The 20961-nt window shown below is 37.2% G+C and overlaps 6 protein-coding genes across 6 annotated transcripts; 2 read left to right on the top strand and 4 right to left on the bottom strand. All coding sequences in view use genetic code 12, as the record gives it.

Moving 5' to 3' along the window:
• Window positions 1-186: 186 nt before the first annotated feature.
• On the bottom strand, window positions 187-1317 carry CORT_0C01810 (Pex7 protein; the record flags this gene model as incomplete). Its single annotated transcript, XM_003868414.1, has 1 exon — window positions 187-1317. One exon carries the CDS (start codon window positions 1315-1317, stop codon window positions 187-189), a length of 1131 nt encoding a protein of 376 aa, XP_003868462.1.
• Window positions 1318-1444: 127 nt separating this feature from the next.
• On the bottom strand, window positions 1445-3112 carry CORT_0C01800 (Cki1 protein; the record flags this gene model as incomplete). The annotated part of the gene is made up of 1 exon (XM_003868413.1): window positions 1445-3112. The coding sequence occupies one exon, from the start codon at window positions 3110-3112 to the stop codon at window positions 1445-1447; it is 1668 nt and encodes a 555-aa protein (XP_003868461.1).
• An 889-nt stretch (window positions 3113-4001) lies between these two features.
• Window positions 4002-7928, top strand: CORT_0C01790 (Uso6 vesicular transport protein; the record flags this gene model as incomplete). Its single annotated transcript, XM_003868412.1, has 1 exon — window positions 4002-7928. One exon carries the CDS (start codon window positions 4002-4004, stop codon window positions 7926-7928), a length of 3927 nt encoding a protein of 1308 aa, XP_003868460.1.
• Window positions 7929-11385: 3457 nt separating this feature from the next.
• On the top strand, window positions 11386-15585 carry CORT_0C01780 (hypothetical protein; the record flags this gene model as incomplete). The annotated part of the gene is made up of 1 exon (XM_003868411.1): window positions 11386-15585. The coding sequence occupies one exon, from the start codon at window positions 11386-11388 to the stop codon at window positions 15583-15585; it is 4200 nt and encodes a 1399-aa protein (XP_003868459.1).
• Window positions 15586-15868: 283 nt separating this feature from the next.
• Window positions 15869-17212, bottom strand: CORT_0C01770 (hypothetical protein; the record flags this gene model as incomplete). The annotated part of the gene is made up of 1 exon (XM_003868410.1): window positions 15869-17212. The coding sequence occupies one exon, from the start codon at window positions 17210-17212 to the stop codon at window positions 15869-15871; it is 1344 nt and encodes a 447-aa protein (XP_003868458.1).
• Window positions 17213-17686: 474 nt separating this feature from the next.
• Window positions 17687-19024, bottom strand: CORT_0C01760 (transcription factor; the record flags this gene model as incomplete). The annotated part of the gene is made up of 1 exon (XM_003868409.1): window positions 17687-19024. One exon carries the CDS (start codon window positions 19022-19024, stop codon window positions 17687-17689), a length of 1338 nt encoding a protein of 445 aa, XP_003868457.1.
• Window positions 19025-20961: the final 1937 nt, after the last annotated feature.

The following is a 20961-nucleotide window of genomic DNA, read 5'->3' as shown; positions in this document are numbered from 1 at the left end:
CTAATATCAGTTTTTATTAAGAGCTCCTATTATATCCTATTGCATCTATTGCATCTTTTGCACCTCTTAAAAAGAACCAGAAACGTCGGAGTAGCATAAAAGGAAGGATCATTCGCATATTGTGTCATAATACAAAGTCATTTTATTTTACGAGGTTATTTTTATGTACACATTAGGTTAAGCTCTTTATAGTCTCTTTGAATCCCATACATACACCATTTCATCCCAGCCAGTAGTGGCACACCATCCTGGTTCCCCCCATAGACTATAGTCACACCCAATGACAAACTCCCTATGTTTGTTAAACACACCTTTCAACCCACCAGTCTTTGTATTCAAGAATCTGGCTCGTTCATCCAGTTCATCTCTCCAAACTCTAGCTGACATGTCATAAGACGTGCTTAGTAATTCTTTGCCATTATGAGGAGACCATTGAACTCGCCTTACGGCAAATTCATGACCTACAAATTGATTTAGCGCGCTTGGACCTCGATGGTGATGCAGAGGCATAGGTGAATGGGCTGAAGGTTGGTCCAAATTGGAAACCATTCTTAGATCCCACACTCTAACAGATTTATCAGTTCCTCCAGATGCAACAACTGTTGATTTGTATTTGTTCCAATCAACTGAAAGAGTTTCTAGACCATCATGCGAAACGAAATGCAATTGCAATGGATGCGGAGTTCGAATATCCCATATTTGCACTTGTGATGCACCTGTACATGACACAAGCATTGATGGGGAATGAGGTGAGAATTGGGCTGAATAAATACAGTTTTTTGTACCAGTCTGTTGACTTCTTTGATGCTGCTGTTGATGCAGAAGTGGTGGTTGAGCAGTTGATGCAACTGGTGCTGTCATGGTTGTGAAATCAGTGCCACTGGGGTTTAGGGTAAGCATTGACTCCTTTCTCTGACTCGACCAAACCTTTATACTCCCATCCCAGCTTGAAGTAACAAAATTAGTCTTATCCACCAAATTCCAATTCACTGAAAACACCTCTCGTTGATGTTCGTTCCATTGCATTATTGGAAATTGAGGAACCATACGATCAAACAATTTAATCAGACCATCTCCGCTAGCTACCACGCATTGATTTTCATGTATTTCACTCCAAGCTAAATCAAACAATCCATCTTGCGTCTCCCATGAAATAGGGCTCGTTATCTGCCCATTGGGTTCAATGTCTAGAATAAATAATCTTCCGTTCCCCACAAGACCATAATTTGCAGCCGTTGCTACTGCTAGTTTATTATCAAAGAATGGTGAGTACTGGACTCCATAACCATTATATCCCTTGGTACGAAAGGATAGCATGGAAATGTGTAAATGTTGCGCTATTTGCGTTTTCTTGAAGTTTAATAGTCGCTTTTTCAATTGGAAAAAGATCTATAAAATCTAAAATAAACATTATATGCAGTATATATACAAGATGCAAAATTATTTATAAATCATAAGTTTTCGAACTCAAGTACTTGATATCTTCATGATATTTAGAATCAACCCTATCCTTATCGAGCAAGTTGAACTGTATGGAATCTCCTACAACAATTGCTATTTTTTGGTTACTATACTTCAAATAGTCAAAATCATCATCACTCGAAGTTATGGCATCACCAGCAGTAATTTCTAAATCTTGAAGTCCAAATTTCTCCATCTCAACTGTGATGTTGTATGTACTGTCAACACCTTGCTCGCTTTCCTTTCTACTCATCTCTGGCCTTGGTTCAATAGGTCCATTTTGGATCAACCCCCAAAGTGCCCAAAATATTTGCACCGATGAGCGCCAGTAGATACATTCATTAAACATTTTTTCAATCTCGTACTGAATAATGCTAACTGCTTGCTTATCCGAGCTATTCAACAACTCTCCATCTGATTTTGCTGACTTCAAATTTGATGATGGTAATTGGAAATCGTATTCTATGTAAGCTTTGATGAAGTTTAACTGCTCCAATTGGGTGGGAAACATCGTGTCATTGATGAAGTAGGACCTTTCTGGATCATGGTAATTAGACATCCACTCACTAAAATGGTTGACAATGTCAAATGCAGGGAAGTTGGGTCCTGAGTACTCAAAATCGATGACCACCAAATTGGAATCCTTTTTGTTAGAGGTGGACTTGATGGCAACCTCAGGTAAATTTGTACTGGACCCAAGCGGTGTGTCAATAACAATTTCTTCGGGCTCAAATGAGTTGTGGAGAAGTAGGTTTCCATATTGGGTGTCGTTGTGGCAAAATTTGTAATTTGAAGAAAATCCGTCCTCTTTGTACTTGTCAAATAACCAATCCTTATACTTGAATACCAACTTTTTGAAGCTGTCAAAATCCATCATAAAGATATCCTCAAGTTCGACGCCTGCTTTTTCGTATCCGGGCTTATATTCAGTCTCAAATATTTTGAGCCATTTCTCAATCAATCTCCAGCATGTAGGTACTGGTGAATTTGACTCTTCCTTGGTCAACTCAACCTTGTAATGCAAATCTTTCATTCTTCTTCCAATCATTTGGGAAATCACTTGGTCTCTAATTTGATCTTTTGTCAAAGTGACAAATCCTTCTAAAAACTGTTCAAATCTCCCATTAGTAAATATACCCAATAATCTAGGGCCAATACGCTTTTGTGATAACTTAATCAAAGTCATTAATTCACTATCTCTGTCGATCAACTCATCGACATTCTTTCCATAAACTCTCAACAACAATGAAGGCAAATGAATATCCTGTTCTTCATCCACATAATCAATTTTGTAGATGGAATTGGTTAAAGCTCCCGAAATTCTCGTGATTTTTAGCTTATGAATATTCAAATTTCTTTTATGCCATTTATGAATTCTCAATGCTTTAGTCAATGCTATAATGTCTTGCTTAAAAAAATCGGCAGGTAACGAGTTGTCCAAAACTGCTTGCACTGATGGTACTGAACGCTCGTCATCAATTTGAGTTGGTGTGATGGTCAATTTATTCAACGAAGAACTAGATAGCGACTTTCTTGTTCCTGACAAGCTCGGTCTTCTTGTGGCTGAAGTAGACCTTGAGTTGGCCGTTGAGTTTCTAGTTCTTGACCTTGATCTTGGTCTCGGCGTTAAGCTTGCTGGTGAAATCTCCATATTTGAACAAAATAGAATTATCTCGAGTTGGTCAAAGCAAAGTTGGGTCTGTGTTGAAAATAATACGTCAAATTAAACTAACGCAATGAGTAGGGACGTTCACAATAATTTTGACAGGTATACGATAAACTGTTTTTGTATGTGCTGTACAATTAACTCTAGTCAAAGGAAAAACTTCACTATCTTTGGACACTTAATTTTTCCAGCTCTATCCCTATTCAGGAATTTGGTCGCACTTATTTTAATCCATATTATTCTTACATTGCATATGATAATAATACAATAAGAGATCATTTACACAAAACACATTCTACTATTCTTCAAAGAATACAATTGGAAGCTTTATAATAGTCGCCAACTTATGGAGTTCTGTGCGGCTGATTGAACTAGTACCACTGTTAAATCTTCATTACTTCGGAATGGCCTTATATTGTACAGCATTGTTAGGATAGTTTAGTTGTTCAATGAATTCTTGCAGTCGATAACTTAATCAAACGTAACACCCATCTACTATCTTTGAAGTGGTGGAATAGAACATTGTATTGCAGAGTTATGACACAGAGTGGTAGCTAGAAGTTCTCCCGCACCACAAAGTCATCACTTGTTTACATTTTAGACTTGGAATTCCCATAGAGATCAGGGCGTAGAAATGAAATTATGCTGGAAAGTAGCAAAGATGTCTTAGCCAAAAATCGCGCTTTAAAAACGGAGTCTTTATTGAAGACAGTATCAGTACTAACCTTGTCAATTGGTATCCACAAGGTATTTCAAGAACTAATAGTCCTCACTGATTAAACAGGAGCCAAGGTAGCGTAGTACGCGCCGTTGAAAAAAAAAAAAGATATTATGTAGGTTCCTGTGAATCAACCATTTCATCTCATTAGCCACCATGTCATACTCAACGCTGTTCACAGTACTAGCATGTATTTTGGTAATAGTTCTTTACAAACTACATGAGTCAAAGTCGACGAAATTGCGTTCAGTGCAATTGGAGTACGAAAGCTTTTTAAAATCATCGAAATCATCCCAAGATGAGCAAACCATGTTGTTTAAAGAGGAGTTGGAAACTTTGAAGAAAGATTCTTTGGAAAAGATTGAACTTAGTAAGAAGCAAATTGGACAGCTTGAATCTCAGCTAAGAGAGTATACTGTAAAAAATGAAAAGTTGGTTGCATCGGAAGACAAGTCGACCTCAGAGGCGTTAAGTTTGATGAGGAAGATCTCAGCCAAGGAGAAAGAAAGTGACCAATTGAAGCATGACTTAGAACAAGCACAAAAGCATGGTGAGAAACTAGCTCAGGATTACAAGTTCCAGTTGAATACCCAAATTGAGAAGTTGGCAGTGGAGAAGGATTCAAGAATCGCAGAGTTGGAAGAATTGGTTGCCACTACAAAACGCGAAACACTATACCAGAGAGAGTTATTCAAGACGACTGAAAGTGACAAAGAAGATACAATAACTGAACTTCGTCAATCGCTTAGTGAATTGCAAAAGAAGATTGATGAGCTAGAACATAGCAACAAAGACCAAGTTTCCAAGAACAACCAGCTAATCAAGGATTTTGATCAACTGCAAAAGGACTTGGAAGATTTGAGATCAGCTTACAAGACTATACACGAAGATTATGCTAAAGTATCTGGAGATCTCGACGACACAAGGAAGGCATTGGTGGATCTTAAAGAAAGAGCGGAGATGCTTGTCCATTCGGAAACAAATTTGGGCAATGAACTCAATGTATCTAAAAGTAAAATTCATGAACTGTCGGAGAAAATTGACTCCACAGCTAAGGAGCTACAGATCTACCAAGCATTCTTCAAAAAGTGCGAATTTTACATTGAAGACTTGAAACGTTTTGATCCTGGTTTTGCTGAAATTGCAAAGCATCTAGAACAAGTAGCAACAACCTATGAGGCAGTTTCATCAGGAGAGGACTACCACTCAGATGATGACTATTTATCTGACACAAAGCAGGGTGAGGTTGATCAAAATGAGTTTGCTATTTTAACCAAAAAAGCATCAAAAAATACATTCACTCTAATTGAAAGGTATATCGAAGAGTTGAGAGCAAGAGTGGCTCGAGAAAAATCCTTATCAGGTAAGAATGGATCAGAGAATATCGATTTGAAAAAGGCAGTTGCCGAGTTGAAAAAACAGTTAAGTGACGCAGAGTCCAGAAATGTGACTGTGTTAAGTATTATTCTTGAGTCAAGAAATTTGGTTGAGGATGAGCTTTCAAAAAGTCCTGTAAACGAAAAGAAATTGAAGGAAGTTTTTCATAATGCTTACCAAAATATTGAGAACTGTTTGAAAACTGGGAGTTATGAAAAGGATACTTCTCAGAGTGATAATAAACTGGAAAGCAGGGACAAAGGCTCGCCTAGTCACATGGCTGGATTTGAAAATGGTACGGCTCTGGGATCCCAAAATTTAGACGGAATTTCAAATACAAAAGAAGCGGAACAAAAGCGATTCAATGGTGGAAATGTGCTATCACCACCTGACTCTCTGTCCAAAACAAGAAATTCAGTGGAAAATAAGAAAGAAGAAACTGTGGATACAATTGATGTTACGGTTGAGAAAAACGACAAGACCAACGACAATAATGAACGTAGGCACTCGCCTAATGAATCGACGCTACCTAAAGATGATACAGAAGAAATGGTGCTGTCCAAGAGTCACGATACTCCTAAACCAACCGCAAAAGGTTTAACTCTATCTACAAGCAACAAGGTAGAGCAGCCACTTTCATCGATGTGGGCATCCAAAAAAAATTCTCATGCCAATAGTGATGCTGATTCCGGTTTTGCTCCACTGGTCCCCGTCTTTAAGACAGTTCAAGACATTTTCTCAACCTCTCCACCAGCACTCACTTCTGATGCTAAGGAGAATATCGGCACTGGCCCTGAAAGCGGTGCTTCCAAAATATCAGATAAGAGTAAAAAGTGTGATATAAGGAAGCTAGATGTTACAGACAAGACTGAAAAAAGTGAATCTGATAACTTCAAGCTGACAAACGATGAAGTCGAAGACTCGAGTGAGGAAAAGAATAACTGCAATGAAGGAGATTCAAAACACGATCTAGAAGCTAGTGTATCAAACCAGGGTGCTGATTCTGACGAAGGTAAATCGACATTGGAGAAAATTGATGAAAAATTACGTGAAGATGTAATTGCTGAAGAGAAGACTACTCAAGATGAAAAATTATTGGCTAAAGAAGAAGCCGAAGAGGACAAAGAAATCTTGAGTCGATACAATCTTCGTGCTGCTGAAAATGAAGGAGATGAAGGAAAAGAGATGGAACCATCAATTGACCCTCTCTCGGAAGATCCAGCAGGCGAGGAAGGTAAGGCTAATGTGAAAGAAGAAGCAAATGCTTTTCATTCAATCAGTGAAAGCCAATCGAAGTTTGAGGCATTTAAAAGGGATATTGAAGATGCTAAAGATGCAAGCACTAGAGCAGACATCTACACAAACGACACTAACGGTACTAAAGATGCTAGAAACACCAACGACACCAACGACACCGACAATGACAACCACGCCAAGGATTCCACGCATTTAAGTGAAACACACTCTGGTAGCGTTAGTGAACAAATGTTCAATGCATTTAAGAGAGATATAAGAGATGCAAAGGAAATAGAAGATTCAAATGAGGATCTGGAAGATGGACCCATGAAAGAGGGTAAGGACACGAACGAAGAAGCTAAAAAGGGAAGTATTAAGGAGAGTATAGAAATGCATGAAGGAGCCAAGGATGATGTATTTAAGAGCAATGAAGTCAAGGGCGAAAAAGTCAAGACGGATGGTGCCAAGAATGCCGATGTCAAACAAGACGAATTCAAGAAGGATGATCACCTCAAAGACAATGAGTCCCCATCCAAGGATGAAAAACTGGAAGAAGATTCGAAATCCAAATTTGACGCAAGTTCACTGGCTTCTGAGGATTTGAATGGCGCTAAGCAAAAAATAGGTAGAAGTCACAATGTAGACAACGTTGGCAATTCGAATGCATCCATTGAGACCGCAAAGTTACAAAGCAAAAACGAAAGTATTACTGATACCAAATCTGGTGAAGATAAACCAATATCTAAATTGAAATCTGAAGAAGATGCGCAAACTTCAACTTCAAAGTCAGAAAACACACAATCCGACACAACTTCTGTAGCTGATAAAGGTGAGCAATTTCCAACCTACGATTCAAATTCGGGCGAAGGTTCAACATCGTCTAAACTAAATGAGGTTGATTCAAAAGCATTAACCACCAATGATAATTCCACATCAGTAGGTATTGATACTGCTCAGAAAATTGTGTCTTCTCGGGAACACACTGAACAAGTTATTGATGAAGTAAAGAATAATGAAAAGCAAAAACTGGAACTTAATGATGAGCATGAAGAAAAGAGCTGTGCAAAAGAAGCCAACAATAATAACAAACTAGACCTAATGCCAAGAACTGATGAACAGGGTGACCAAGACAACGGTAAACGAAACAATGATGAGGCTGATAGCATTACACATTCATTTGATGGCGAATCTGAAGAAATGAGGGAGGAGGATGAAGAAATGTCTCAAAGCCGAGGTTCAATTGAGAGTGAAATCACAACAAATATTGACGATACTTTAAGTTTGGGTCATGGAGAAAGCAATGATGAGAAAAGCGCTATTTCTAATGAGGATATTGACATCAAGTCAACGTCAGCACGGGATTTGTTTGAAAGTTCAAATAAGTCATCGAATTCCAAGTCAAATTCAGCTTCACCAACAAAAATGAAATCGAAGAAAGGTAAAAAGAAGAAATCTAAAAGTGCATTTTGAAAAAACAGGAGAACTCATGCATATAGTTAAGCTTTTGCCCATAGCTGGATGTTGAAGTGCCTATTGAACACTTTATAATTTCATGTGAAAGATCTATGGATCACTTTCACGCGAGTACTTGCGTGGCTAAGAGAATGCGCAATATCGAGTTTCTAAATGCGTGAATGTTTATTTATATACAGTATTTTTAATACAAGACTAATTTTGTGTCAGAACATTGGTGTTTCCTTAAACGGGCTACTCAGTAGGCAGGTCGGAAAGCTGCATGATGGATAAGGGGGAGGCAAACCTAGGTGGCTTTCACCAAACGTTCTTGAAACTGAATTTATATGGGCCGACTGAGTAGCCCGTTTAAGGAAACACCAATGTTCTGACACAAAGTTGCAATAGTGGACCTTTTGTCTGGTACCAGGATAAAATCAGAATCTACATGGGTCCAATGTCAAAACCAGAGGCCAAGTTTGCCTTATTCGTCATATTAACCAATGATAGTTTGCTTGTACTAAATGCCATTTCACTTTGACTCATTAATGTAACACATTTCCACTGTCTTGAGATGCGTTTGAAAATCCGGTCCGATTTTCTTTTAAAACGCGCGCAGCCCGTGGTAGGCCAAAACTACACGAGACACTAGTATGTTAAAATTTCCGGAGTGAAACAGGATGTGGAAGAGCCTATACAAAACAGCAAAAAGATTATAAAATAACAGGAGTGGATGGCTTACGAAATTTCAATATGAAAAGGTCGTATTTCATTAGCTTTGTTGAAGTCAAAATGCGCAAAAACTTGCGCTTTTTTTTTGTTTATTTTAAATATTCATATCTCCGATACTTCCGGCAAAAAAAAAATATACAACCAAATAGACATGCTCTACAAAGTGTGGTTAGTATTCCGGATTGGGTCAAGTAATTACCGAAAATAGACAGATGGTAGTCGCGATTTGGGAGTATTCAGATGAACAGTGGCTTATGAGAACGAGGCTTGGGATTATGTTTGGATAGAGATAGAACAGAAAGTAGACTTTGCGACGTAACAAGGAGTATGCTTATAAATACAGATTGATGATGAAGACATTCTTGAATTATCAGTTTCAGTGTTTTTCGGACGACATCGTATGACGAGATTGAATTTTGTTGTATGGTTTCTTATTGTGGAGAATACTTTCAACCCTTCATCGACCTTTAGTTTGAGTCAGGGCTCATAACCCACAAACAATACAAACAAAATCTCGAAAAAAAAGTTTATTTTTCTTGCGTTGCTTTTGCTTTAACTCGTGAAACATCATTTGTATATAAATACTAAATACGATAAAAGAGTTGCGAGCCTTGTTCATTGGGCTTAGTCTAGATTGTTTGTTGTTGTTGCTGATCTTTCAACGGATGAAGTACATCCAGAAGAAAATGACGTAAGTATATATATATCAATCAGATTTGTGCTGTTGGCATATATATATAGATAATATGCAAATGGTACAAAGGAAATAATAAATACAAAGGGGGCTTTTACTAAAATATATGGAAATATTATTTATTATTGTGATCTTTTGTTGTTATTTTATAAACAATGTTTTGTTCAACAAAATTGTCTCGGCGTTTACTGAAAATATAATACATCTTCGTTCAAATTACAATAAAGATAACAAAACATGAAAGAAGTTTGAAGGAGAAGAAGGTTTGATATGATGTCGATGATGTTGATGATGTTGATGAGATACTAACACCTTTGCAAATACTTGGTCCAAACATTGGGCTATACGATTGCTAATGTTCTATACAGAAACATTCTCTTGTACAAAGAAAATTCAAAGCTTATAGTTGCCATTTTGAGGGAGTAAGATGGGGAGGTCAGAACGTGGGTTAAGAACACCAAAAAACAACTTCTGCATAAACAGAACTGCAAACGGCACATTGTATTTCAAAGAGTAATTACAAACTTTTAATGTGTAGTGGGCTCTACGGCATACAGTTTGTGCCCACGAATAGCTCAGATGCTGAACCTCATCACTTCCACCTCTTCCCTGTCTCTCCTTCTTCCATTAATTTGAGATACTGGTACTCTCTCTTTGTATCAATATCTCTCCCTCAACAATTGTAAAACAATAAATCCTGTACTATAGTGTAATTGTAAATTTCAGAAGTTAATTGTATTCAGTTATTGTGTAACATCATTGAGAATTTCATAATTTCACTCGAGGCAGATGTACACAACTGTATATAGACACACATACACAAGTAATCCCCATTGCAAATATAGCTAACAACAAGTACTGTACAATACACGAACCATATAACTCGACACATAATGCACATAATGTAGATTAAGTCGCTCTCTCTAAAAGTAAATGACAACAGTAACCCGAAGGACTAACAAAGGGCTTTTAATGAGTTGTATTATGATTAATACTTATGTAATCCCTTATGTAATTAGGCTTTGAATATATAAAGAGATGTGTTATTATATGCAGTATTACTCTTTCTTGTTATAAAAAAAGTAAACACTTACACAATACACAATACTGTTAATGTACATTCATTAATAAAACGTATACTAACTACTTAGCAAAATATATCCCATACAATTTTTTACAACCAAAACAATATATAATTTTAGCAACAACAAAACTAACTAACCCTTTGACAGAAAGCAACCTTGTTAATCAACACAACCACCAGCGCCAACGACATTCACCCCTCGCAACTAGCTAGAGAAAGAGACACCTCCACTCATCAACATCAAAATCAGCCTCAACCTTGGCAACAGCACACATCCTACTCGATTTCCAAGGGAAGGAGACAAACATACACCCCAAAAGTTTTAGCAACACGAAAGCATTCGTGTCACCTGTTTTACCACGCTAGACCACAAGATTTTCCCTACTACATCCTTCCATCGTTGTTCACTCTAGCCACAATACCCACGTTGCTAAAACACCACCGACCATACAATAACCAATAAAGCGATTGCAACATCATAAAAACGTTTGTTCTTTTAGTCATCAGGAGTAGTAGATTTAAGAGAATACGCAGCAGCAGAATCCTTTATAATTGAAATTTCAAAAGGCAAGAGGGAAAAGCAAAAGCAAAAGCAAAAGCAAAAGCAATTAGAGTATATTGTTGTCCTTTGAGTCTGTTCCCCTCCTTCTCTTGAAAACCGTTCCCCCTTTCATTCTGATAAAGATTAGGATTAGGTCATTGCATTATCACTACAAACAACAATCATCAATTACTACCGAGACTCCGATTCAATCGTTTTTGCTTGCCAAATTTCACGGAGCTTCCCTTTTCACTTACACCCTTTGTTTGACTAGTTGGTTTTCCCTTCGCTTTTCCTAGTTTTTTTTATAATAGATCAAGCACCATCAAACCTCACTAGATAGAGAGCTATTTGCATTTGGAAACATTTGTTTTGTTTTTTTTTTCATTTTTAGTCGAAATCAATTATATCTTCGTTTGGTACCATGACTAATGTGTTGGCTAAGTCATCCAGTACTCGAAGTGAATCTAACTCAACAACTACAAATGACGAAAATGAAGATTCTACTACAGAGTTTACACCATCAAAAACTTTAACAAAGTCAAAAAGTTTTATAAGCAGAAAGTTTTCCTCGAATTCACTTTTTGCTCAACTGAATTCACCACCTCCTCCACCTCCACCAAAACCTGCTGCTGTTTCAATACTGCTGCCTTCAAGGCTACTCAGGTCGTCCCCTGTGCCTCGCCAGGGAAATACAATAATATCTTCACCATCGTCATCGTCATTAAATACATCAAGTTCAACTTTACAGCCCTCTCCAAGAACAAAGGCGTCGCCAAAAGTTCCCGCTTTGCAACCACCTCCTCCATTAACTCCACCTTCAGCCGGGTATAGACTTCCAAGATCAGGGTCCTCATATGTGTCGCTATCATCTTATTCCTCAATACCGAGTGCAAGCTCAATATCCACAACCGCATCCAACAATAGCGGCAACAGTGGCAGCAATAACAACAATGATAAACTTATACAAACCTTACTAAAACGATACAAGAAATTGGAACTAGCATTAAACAAGTTTAATTCGAAAAAATATAATCATAATTCCAACAGCAGCAAGACCATAAATGGAGCCATAATGAAAGGAAACTTACTAAGAACATCTTTAATTCCATTTTTGAGGAGTGCAAATCAACTAGATCAGTTTTTTACCAAAGATTCCAAGGTTTACAAAAGTTTAACTTGTGTCGTGTTGGCTATATTAATCAAATGGTGGAATTCATTGATTGGCAATTTGCGATTTACTGCTAACTTGTCAGCAACATCATCTTCCACCACAGGCGGTTCGAAGTCACCTTCATCTACAGTGAACACATTTTCTCACTCTATACTATCCAGTGTTGAACCAATCCATTTCACAAGTATACCTGCATCTGATCGCAATGCATATTTGGAATGTGTTTCGCGAATTATTTCACGAGATGATTGGATTTATTATGATGAATTGAATGATTACCAAGTATTACTCACGACAACTTTGGATTTTTGCATTGATAAGTTGACCACGTTGAAAACGTTGTCAGGTCCAATGGCAGCATTCATCGGAAAAGTATTTGCATTCAGTTTTTTCAAAATTCCCGATGTTTCCAATGCATTGTTGTTTTTGCTCAATGTGAAACAAATCACTTTGGAATCGTGTACCAAGACTTTACCCAGCGCTAGCACTCACGATTATCGAGAGTTGTACAATGTATTTCCTCAACACTTGCATCACTTGATTGATTTCAAAGGTTTACCAAATTTGACAGATAAGGGGCAGAAATGCTATATGAATTGCACCCCACCACCTAAACATCCGGTTGATGGGATCAAAAATCCTAATGGTGATTGGGTTCGACGTTGGTGTGGATCAGACTCTGGTGTATTCAACTCATTCTTGCGTCATTATGTTGAAATTGTCCAAAAGAATTTACTATCGATTATAGATGATGATGTGATGGTTTTGTTGAAATGTCCTGGTTTTAGTGTCATTTTGAGCCATATTTATCAAATTTTCCACATTGCGATAACTCGAATCACTAGTTCCGCAAAGCCAGCTTTCACTACTAGTACTGTTAATAAAAATGCCCCACTTCCACCAATACCAACAAGGTCAAATTGCAAAAATGGGGGTAGTGCAAATGGTGCACCGGCACCGCCTCCCTCTCCTCCCCCACCTCACAACAACTTCAACTCCAATGGTCAACGATTCAAAACACCAGCACCTCCCCCTCCTCCACAGTTCAACATAAACATTAAGCAAAGCGACATGTATTACAACTCAATTATCAAAATTTTCAAAACTGTACGTGATGTGATTTATTGTGCTACCCTTGATAACAAATCTATTGATTGTATCAGTGCAAGTTTAGTCAAAATTATCGATTTATGTTTGATTTCGATTGCACGAGAAGTGACGATTTATGATTTCAACAAAAATGGATTAATTTTGGGTATTGTTCATGAATTTGTCAATCATATTGAAAATAATATCTCTAATGAAGTAAAGTATCTCATCAGTTGGGAGTTTTGGTTAAGTTGTAATTATATGATGATGAATCATTCGGATCATGTACAAAGTTTGTTGAAGAATTTTGCGTTTCTTTTTAATGTGTGGGATATGATTCCTGATGCATTGTGTTCATTTGTTCAACCACAACGCCTGGAATACGGACCAATTGGTGATATAAATGATGAAAATTATAAATGGATAACAAATGTTGAAGACTCATTCAAGTTGAATTTTATAAACTATCTTATAAGTGATGATATGTTTCGCACAATGTTTATTCATTGGAATCCCCTTGTGAGGTCTTACTATATCAAGTTTTTGGTTTGGAGAGTAATTGGAATCAATAATTCTCAATCATCTGCATCCATACAAGTGACGAGAAACTTACAATTCAAATTGGATCAATCATTTGAAGCATTGCAGAGATATACTATGAAGATGTGCAATGAGCGTAAACGGGGGAAATGTGGTGAGGCTGGCGATGTTAATTGGAATCAAAAGTTTATCCTTAACTTTAAACCTGATAATCCATTGGTCAATCGAAAATTTGGTATTTTGCCTGCTAGTGTGCGCGATGATTACTTATCAATTGGAAACAGTAGCTATGATAATCAACAATCAGATATGTATATAGCTTCAGCTGCTGCTACTTCAGTATCAAAATCATCTGAGTTGAGGAAAACGCATGCATTTGAGATTTTTGATGAGGCTATTTATACTTGTGCCACTGTTCCGCCGACGTCCAATGGGTCAAGTACCCCTCAAGAAGACCGCAAAAGAAGTAGTTCGTCTTCCTCCTCAAGTTCAGTCGCAAGCTCAATTGGTTCAAAGGGAACGTCGTTAGTTAGTTCTATTGGAAGGTTGTTGCGTATTGTTTCTGATGATGTTGATGGCGATGGCGATGAAGAGGATGATAAAATGGCGGATCCAAAAGAAACATTGGCTAAACATGTTGACAAGAATGCCCACGATGATGAAAGTGGCATCACACGAAACTCTGAATCTTCTACCTCATTGTCAACCACAAACTCCTTCAAGTCAAGGTCGTCGTCGCCCAGCATTATGTCGTTCAGGTCAACGCCTACTTCGGTTACTGAGTCGTCGTCTACAAAGTCCGATAATGAATCGATTTACTCTCTTGATACGATCAAGCTAAACAATTCTTTGCAGGATGCAAGTTTTGGAGCACAACAAAGAATGCAACAATCTGGACAAGGTAAACTGTTGAGCAGGAAAAAACTGTCACAATTGCAACAATCATATAATATACAACCACCCGAATTGGCACGATTACCACCGGATATTGTTCGCCCTATTTTCAAATTTGATATTGTTGTTTGTCATGAATCAATTAATGAAAAGTTTCAAATTATCAACCATAAAAACTCATTAATCCGTCAACAAATGCTTTATAATTCAGATGGTCATTTGCCATCAATGTCATCTCGAACTACAACTGCAACTAACGCATCATCTACGTCATCTGGGTCAGGCTCAAGAACTAGCACTTTGACTAAGTCGATGGTGTTGTATTTCCCTCATCATCCACAACTTCCCTACATTTCATTATTTATCAACACTGATTTATACAATAACAAGATGGTGTATATGAATGAAGAAGAGGATGGAATATTTCTTGAAGAATATTATCTTCGTGACGCATCAGATTCAAGCTTATCCACCTCCACCTCGAGGTTGAATCCAATGCCTGCTGCTAGTGCAAATAGATCAACTCAAGTAAGGCAGAAATTGAGATCAACCACCATGTTTCAAGATGAATCTTCAATGGCCACAATGATCAACTTAGGTAAATCAATTAATGAATTGAATATAACTATTGATGAATTTAGAAAATATTTGAGTAAACGAATCGAAGCTGATGCATTTTATCTGAACGCAGGCTATGACTCGAAAGAAGCTGGAGAAAAACTTGGTTCAGCAAACATCGGATTTCCTGTGTTTAGTGAGATTGATGGAGATGACGAAGATGTTAGAACAAACGGTGGCGAATCGGCTGGGGTTAGATCATTCACTGTTCGAGGTAAAGATTTTAATGAGTTTATTTATTTTAAACGAATTATTCCATTTTTGAGTGTTGATTCAAGTAATGAAATGAAGTTGTTGAATGCAAATTAAGTCTCATCGGTGAAAAGTGGTATGCCCATTGGAGCTTTGTTTTTTAATTTTTGGTTTCTTAGTTTTCAAGGTTTTGTTTTTTGGTTCTACTTTCTCTATACAATGTTTTTTATAGAATTACTTTTTAAATAAAGATTGAACAGGTTAAAAAGTTGTAGAGTATGGTATTAGCTGTTTTGTCCAACGGAGAGCATAATTACTAAAGTAACCGTACTAGTATCAACCCTCTAACTCCTTCTATACCTCCTTCTCTCTTCTCTCCCAACTTTTCCAGTTGTTGCCATCACCTTCTCGCAACGCCCGATGGTCTAGATCGTGTGAATAATATCCCATATCCAGTAATGAATGTAACAACACAACAAATGATGTAAAAAATCAAACTACCAATGAAATAGAACGTAAAGAAGTATTTCGCCATGAAATATCTAAATCCTGTCAATTTTAATGTAAATTGAGCAAAACTGGCGTTGGAATCGATTGTAAACACTCGTTGAACCTTACTTGATGAATCTTCTTGAGTTTGTAAAATCAAACTAAATGAAGATTGAGATGGACTTTTTTCATAGGTCTTAACAAAATGCTCGTTTTGGAGTAATCCTGATCCATATATATCAAAAGCATCAATTTCAATTGTTCGATATTTCCGATAATCAATAAACAAAGGAGGAACCCAATTTCGTAAAGCCTGTGGCACGAATTTATTTCTTAACCCATGGCTCAAATTGGGATCACAATCTAATATAAATGACCCACTTTTGAAAACTGGTTCATCACTTCCATATTCCCATCTGTCATAATCTTCATCATATTTTATTGGTTTCAAATTCAGCTGTAAACTATAATATACCGTATGAATACTTGTATCATAAGCAAATTGATGATCGCAATAAAGAGCCAAATTAAGTTTAAATGTGTATAACGAATCCTTATCAAATGTAAAACTCGTAACACCACCATTATCATTTTCTTCTGATGTTATTGATTGGGGGTCAATTGGACTAGATAGCGAGACAAATTGGCCTGGTTTGTAAATACGACCAAATTGAGCTGATTTCACGGGTGTGGTAATCTTGGTGGTTATGAAATCCAACGGAATTGATGGTGAATTTGCATCGGGAATCAATGTGGTGTAGTATACATGATAGGCAATTAATGATACTGGAACAAGAAGAAAGAATGATGTGATTGTTGATGTGAAGTAAAGCCAGGTTCTTGTTGCTGCTAGCGGCAAAGTGAACCCGAATGTGGTGAATAACTTCATATCGGAAGAAAATACGTTACTTGTGGGTAATTGCTCACTTTGGTACTTGTTTGGTTGAATTGTTGCCGTTTGAAGTTCGTAGAAAGCAGGATCAACAATCAATTTATGCACGTGTATACATGTGTTTATGGTACTTGTAATATATGCTATTTGACAAATAGGTACGAAACTTACTCCTGTACAAATACAACAAAAATTCCCCCAAGTCGAGGCGAATGTTAGTAATGACTTTAGTGCACGAAAAGTGGTCCCTAAATGCTTGAGTGTTGAGGATTCATTTTTTTTCAAAATTTTGGTGCTTTGCGCTCTCCCAATTAGGTATAAATCCCAATCCATCAAGAACCTCCCTTTACACCCCGCTTTCATGTCTTTCCACCATCAGATACACCCACAGTAAAGTTTTGCAGTTTCAACGTGTGATTGGGTTGCTTTTACCACGAAAACTCCTTTTTCTGTTAAAGGCAAATTTTATTTAGAAGGACTACAATTCTTCACTTGTTGGATTCTTCACCACCATATACTCCACCACCATATACTCCACCACCTCCTCCTCCCCAACCGAGCCACCTCTCACCATCTCTCACCACCCTACATCTCAAAATACCATTTCACATAACTCAAATAATAAATTACTACTAATGACAAACAAAAAAGTATAGGAAACAACTATGTAAAATGCCAATGAAAACCCTTTTACCCGGTAAAAATACAACCCCAAAAATAAGCAAACAAAAAGCGAAGCAGCATGCTTTAGATAATTACATAATGAGAATAAAGAAGAATACAACCAAGCGGAATGTCTAATTTGTCTCATTCGCTTCCCTCCTTTTTACTTCTCTTTTAATGTGTGGTATGACCACGATGATACTTCAACCCATTAAGATTCTTATACCTTTTTCCACAAACTTCACAACGGTAAGGTTTATCCTTTTCCAATGCTGAATTATCCAAATAAGGACTATTTGAATCGGGGTCAATAATAGATATCGTACCATCAGGGTTCTCGCGTAAACTTTGTCCTTGATGGCCATGGGCACGATGATATTTCAACCCATTTTGATTCTTGTATGTCTTATCACATCCAATAACCGGACATTTGAAAGGTTTATTTTCTTCATTTTCCATTACGTATAAATGACGTGCTGGATCATCGATATAAATATCATCGTCATCGGTTTGCATGGGTGTACCTTCTCCTTGTGATGGACTAAGTGGAGATTGTTGATTTGTAAATTGACCATTAGCAAATTGCAGTTGTGATTGCTGGTGATTTTGCTGTAGATTTAGTTGTTGTTGTTGTTGGTCTAGTTGTTGTTGTTGTTGTTGTTGTTGATGTTGTTGTTGTTGATTTTGGTGAAGATGTGAGTCTGTATTGCTATTAAATTGATAATTGCCACCATCATATCCTTTAGTTACATCGACTCCTGGATTATGATGATTATTGAGGAAAACGTCAGTTGTTGATACTGTCTCCATGACATTATGTATGTTGTTGTAATTGTTACGATTGCGGTTATTGTTTAGCAAATGCTGAGTAGTGTCTACTGGTGGTGACGCCAGTATATGAGCCTCTTCATAATGTCTTAATAAGTCATGCAATGTTGGTAACAATTCGCCACAACAGTTGTAGTCCTTACAATAGTCAGCTTCCAAGTCTGGTAAATAGGATGTTTGTTGTTGCGGTGACATGCTAGGGTGGAAAGCGGTACGGAAGGACCCTCTGCGTGGATTAATCAAGTTTTGATGATTACTATGTGACAGTTGAAAATTATGATGGTTCAGTTGTTGTTGATTATGGTGATGTTGATTACTGTGAGGGTTTAGAAAATTGTTCAGTCCTGTACCTATGTTAACCGACATTACTTCATCTTTCAACCATGATCCTATTGTGACAGATCCCCATGAAATACCACCCATACCTTGCGAATGCGCTACTGATTCCCTTCTAAATCTGGAATTGTTGAAGATAGATGGCCGATGATTAAATGTGATATCTATTGGTTGCGGCTGGTCGTTATTGTGCTGTTGTTGCTGTTGCTGTTGTTGTTGCTGCTGCTGCTGACCAAATGATGTACTTGATCCTGATTCGGATGAATTGTTATTTAGGGGAATATTAACTGCTGTTGCTGTAGCAGACCCTGTGCTTGAGCCACCGTCAAAAATCTTTGTATTAAACATAATGTCAAGTTGGAGAAAGTCCTATCGTTTAACCGTCTGTGTTATTGTACTCTTTTAGCTTGTATAAATAAGGTAGTAGTTAGACGACTCTGGGAAATGATTACGTTATTGTCCAGTGGCAATCTATTATTTTTGTATGAAGTAAAAGAACCGAAAAAAGGGGAATATAGTACGATTTGATAAGGTTGTAGTGACAGGTGTGTTTGTCTGCGTGTGTCTATAGCTCCAGGTGTAATGTAAATACGTATATACTACTTAAATAGATGTACTATGTTGTATAACCCTTGTTCTTGTGTACTCCAGTAGGACTTAGTTGAAACTATCTCTAATGGGATTATTTTGGGTATATGTTTTGTGTGTATGAGTGTATTGAAATATTTAGTAATGTGATATGGTAGTGTACATGTGCACAAATAATATTTTAAATTTTTCAAATTGAACAAAACCGGACACAAAACCAAAAACACTTTAAACTCAGTTTAAGAAATATTACATACAAATCCAATATATGATATTATTACAAATCCAACTACATACGAGGGTATCCCATGAGAAGAGAAAGTGTTGCGACTGACGTATTCACACGAATCATGTAAAATTGTCTGCAATGTAGTGGGTAGTAGAGGAACATTTTGAGAGCGGGAAGGGGAGTGAGCAACATCAAACAATGCAGCCGGTTAGACATATCTTCTATTGTGTTGGATTTTATTGCTTTAATAACTGTGTTCAACAGTACCTTACGCTAAGTTGTGCTAGTATTTTGTTAAGTTCAACAGTACTTCTATGCATAAATTCTAGAAACACATACCTCAAAAGCGTATGCTATTACTTAACCACACATATGGGTTTACAAATCAAAGCGTAATCCTTGATGCACAAGACAAAGCTGAGAAAAAGACGTTTTTATTTGGAAATTCTAAATATTTGACGATTTATTATTTTAGTGTTACATAGTACATAAGGCAATAGCTGGATAATAGTGCAGTGAGACAAACCAGGAAGTCTATATTTAGTGGATAAAATGCCCCCAGGCATGTGAGACAAAACTTGGCTTGTGCTGTGGACAACTCGGGTTTATAAATCTTTCTTGGAATAGTGGAAATATTATAGATGCAGATGATGATGCCGGTTATGTCCGGTTGAATAGTTTACCAAAAATATACAACAGTTTAAGTTCTAGCGGAAATAAGACTCTTGTTGTCTCATTCCTACCCTCTTAAGCTTATTCTTGTACTTCAGAAGAGTTGTGTAAGAGCTGGTGTTATTGTTATCCATGCAGTTTTAGTATATGTGCTAGCGCTTAACCCTCAAATATATAAGTAACTGAAAATTTCTTTTTTCTGAAAATTTGATGTATTCTACGGTGTCGTACTGCATATAATATTTGGCTTTTGTGTGCAAAAAGGTTCAGACAGTTTGTGTAATGTATGAATGTGTAATGACGCCAAAAATTAAATCTGATATATGTGTGTTTGGATGTCTATATGTAGAGCGATGGGGTGTTACTTTTAGGTAGCGTTTGTTGGACTTTGCTGCAACAGTTTTTAAGGACTGTTTGCCTTGCTATTTGGTCGAAACGTTACTGATATCCACTGTCCTTGAAATTTGCAGTAGGATACTTAAGGTATAGATTTCATGAGAAATTCCGCATGACATGCGAGCCCTTTCGTAGTAACTTAAGTTTACGTTGCTTTCTTACGAAGAAAATTGATGCAAGTGATGTTATAAGCTCTCATTAGGCCGCAAAACTTGCACGTAGAGGAAAGAGAAGCAACTTGATAAGAAATAATCTCACTAATGGTGTCACCAAACACCTTATACTTAATATGAACAGTCCTACGGCCCGCCTAGCACTATTGTATCTCTTAAATTACACAAATTTGGGACTTGTGTTTACCAAACCAATTTGTTCAATTATGCCGTTTGTATTGTTCTCC

This window comes from Candida orthopsilosis, assembly GCF_000315875.1.
Source record: "Candida orthopsilosis Co 90-125, chromosome 3 draft sequence".
Classification (NCBI taxonomy): Eukaryota; Fungi; Ascomycota; class Pichiomycetes; order Serinales; family Debaryomycetaceae; genus Lodderomyces; species Lodderomyces orthopsilosis.
The sequence above is the reverse complement of the archived record's forward strand: the minus strand, read 5'-3'. Positions and strand labels throughout refer to the sequence as shown.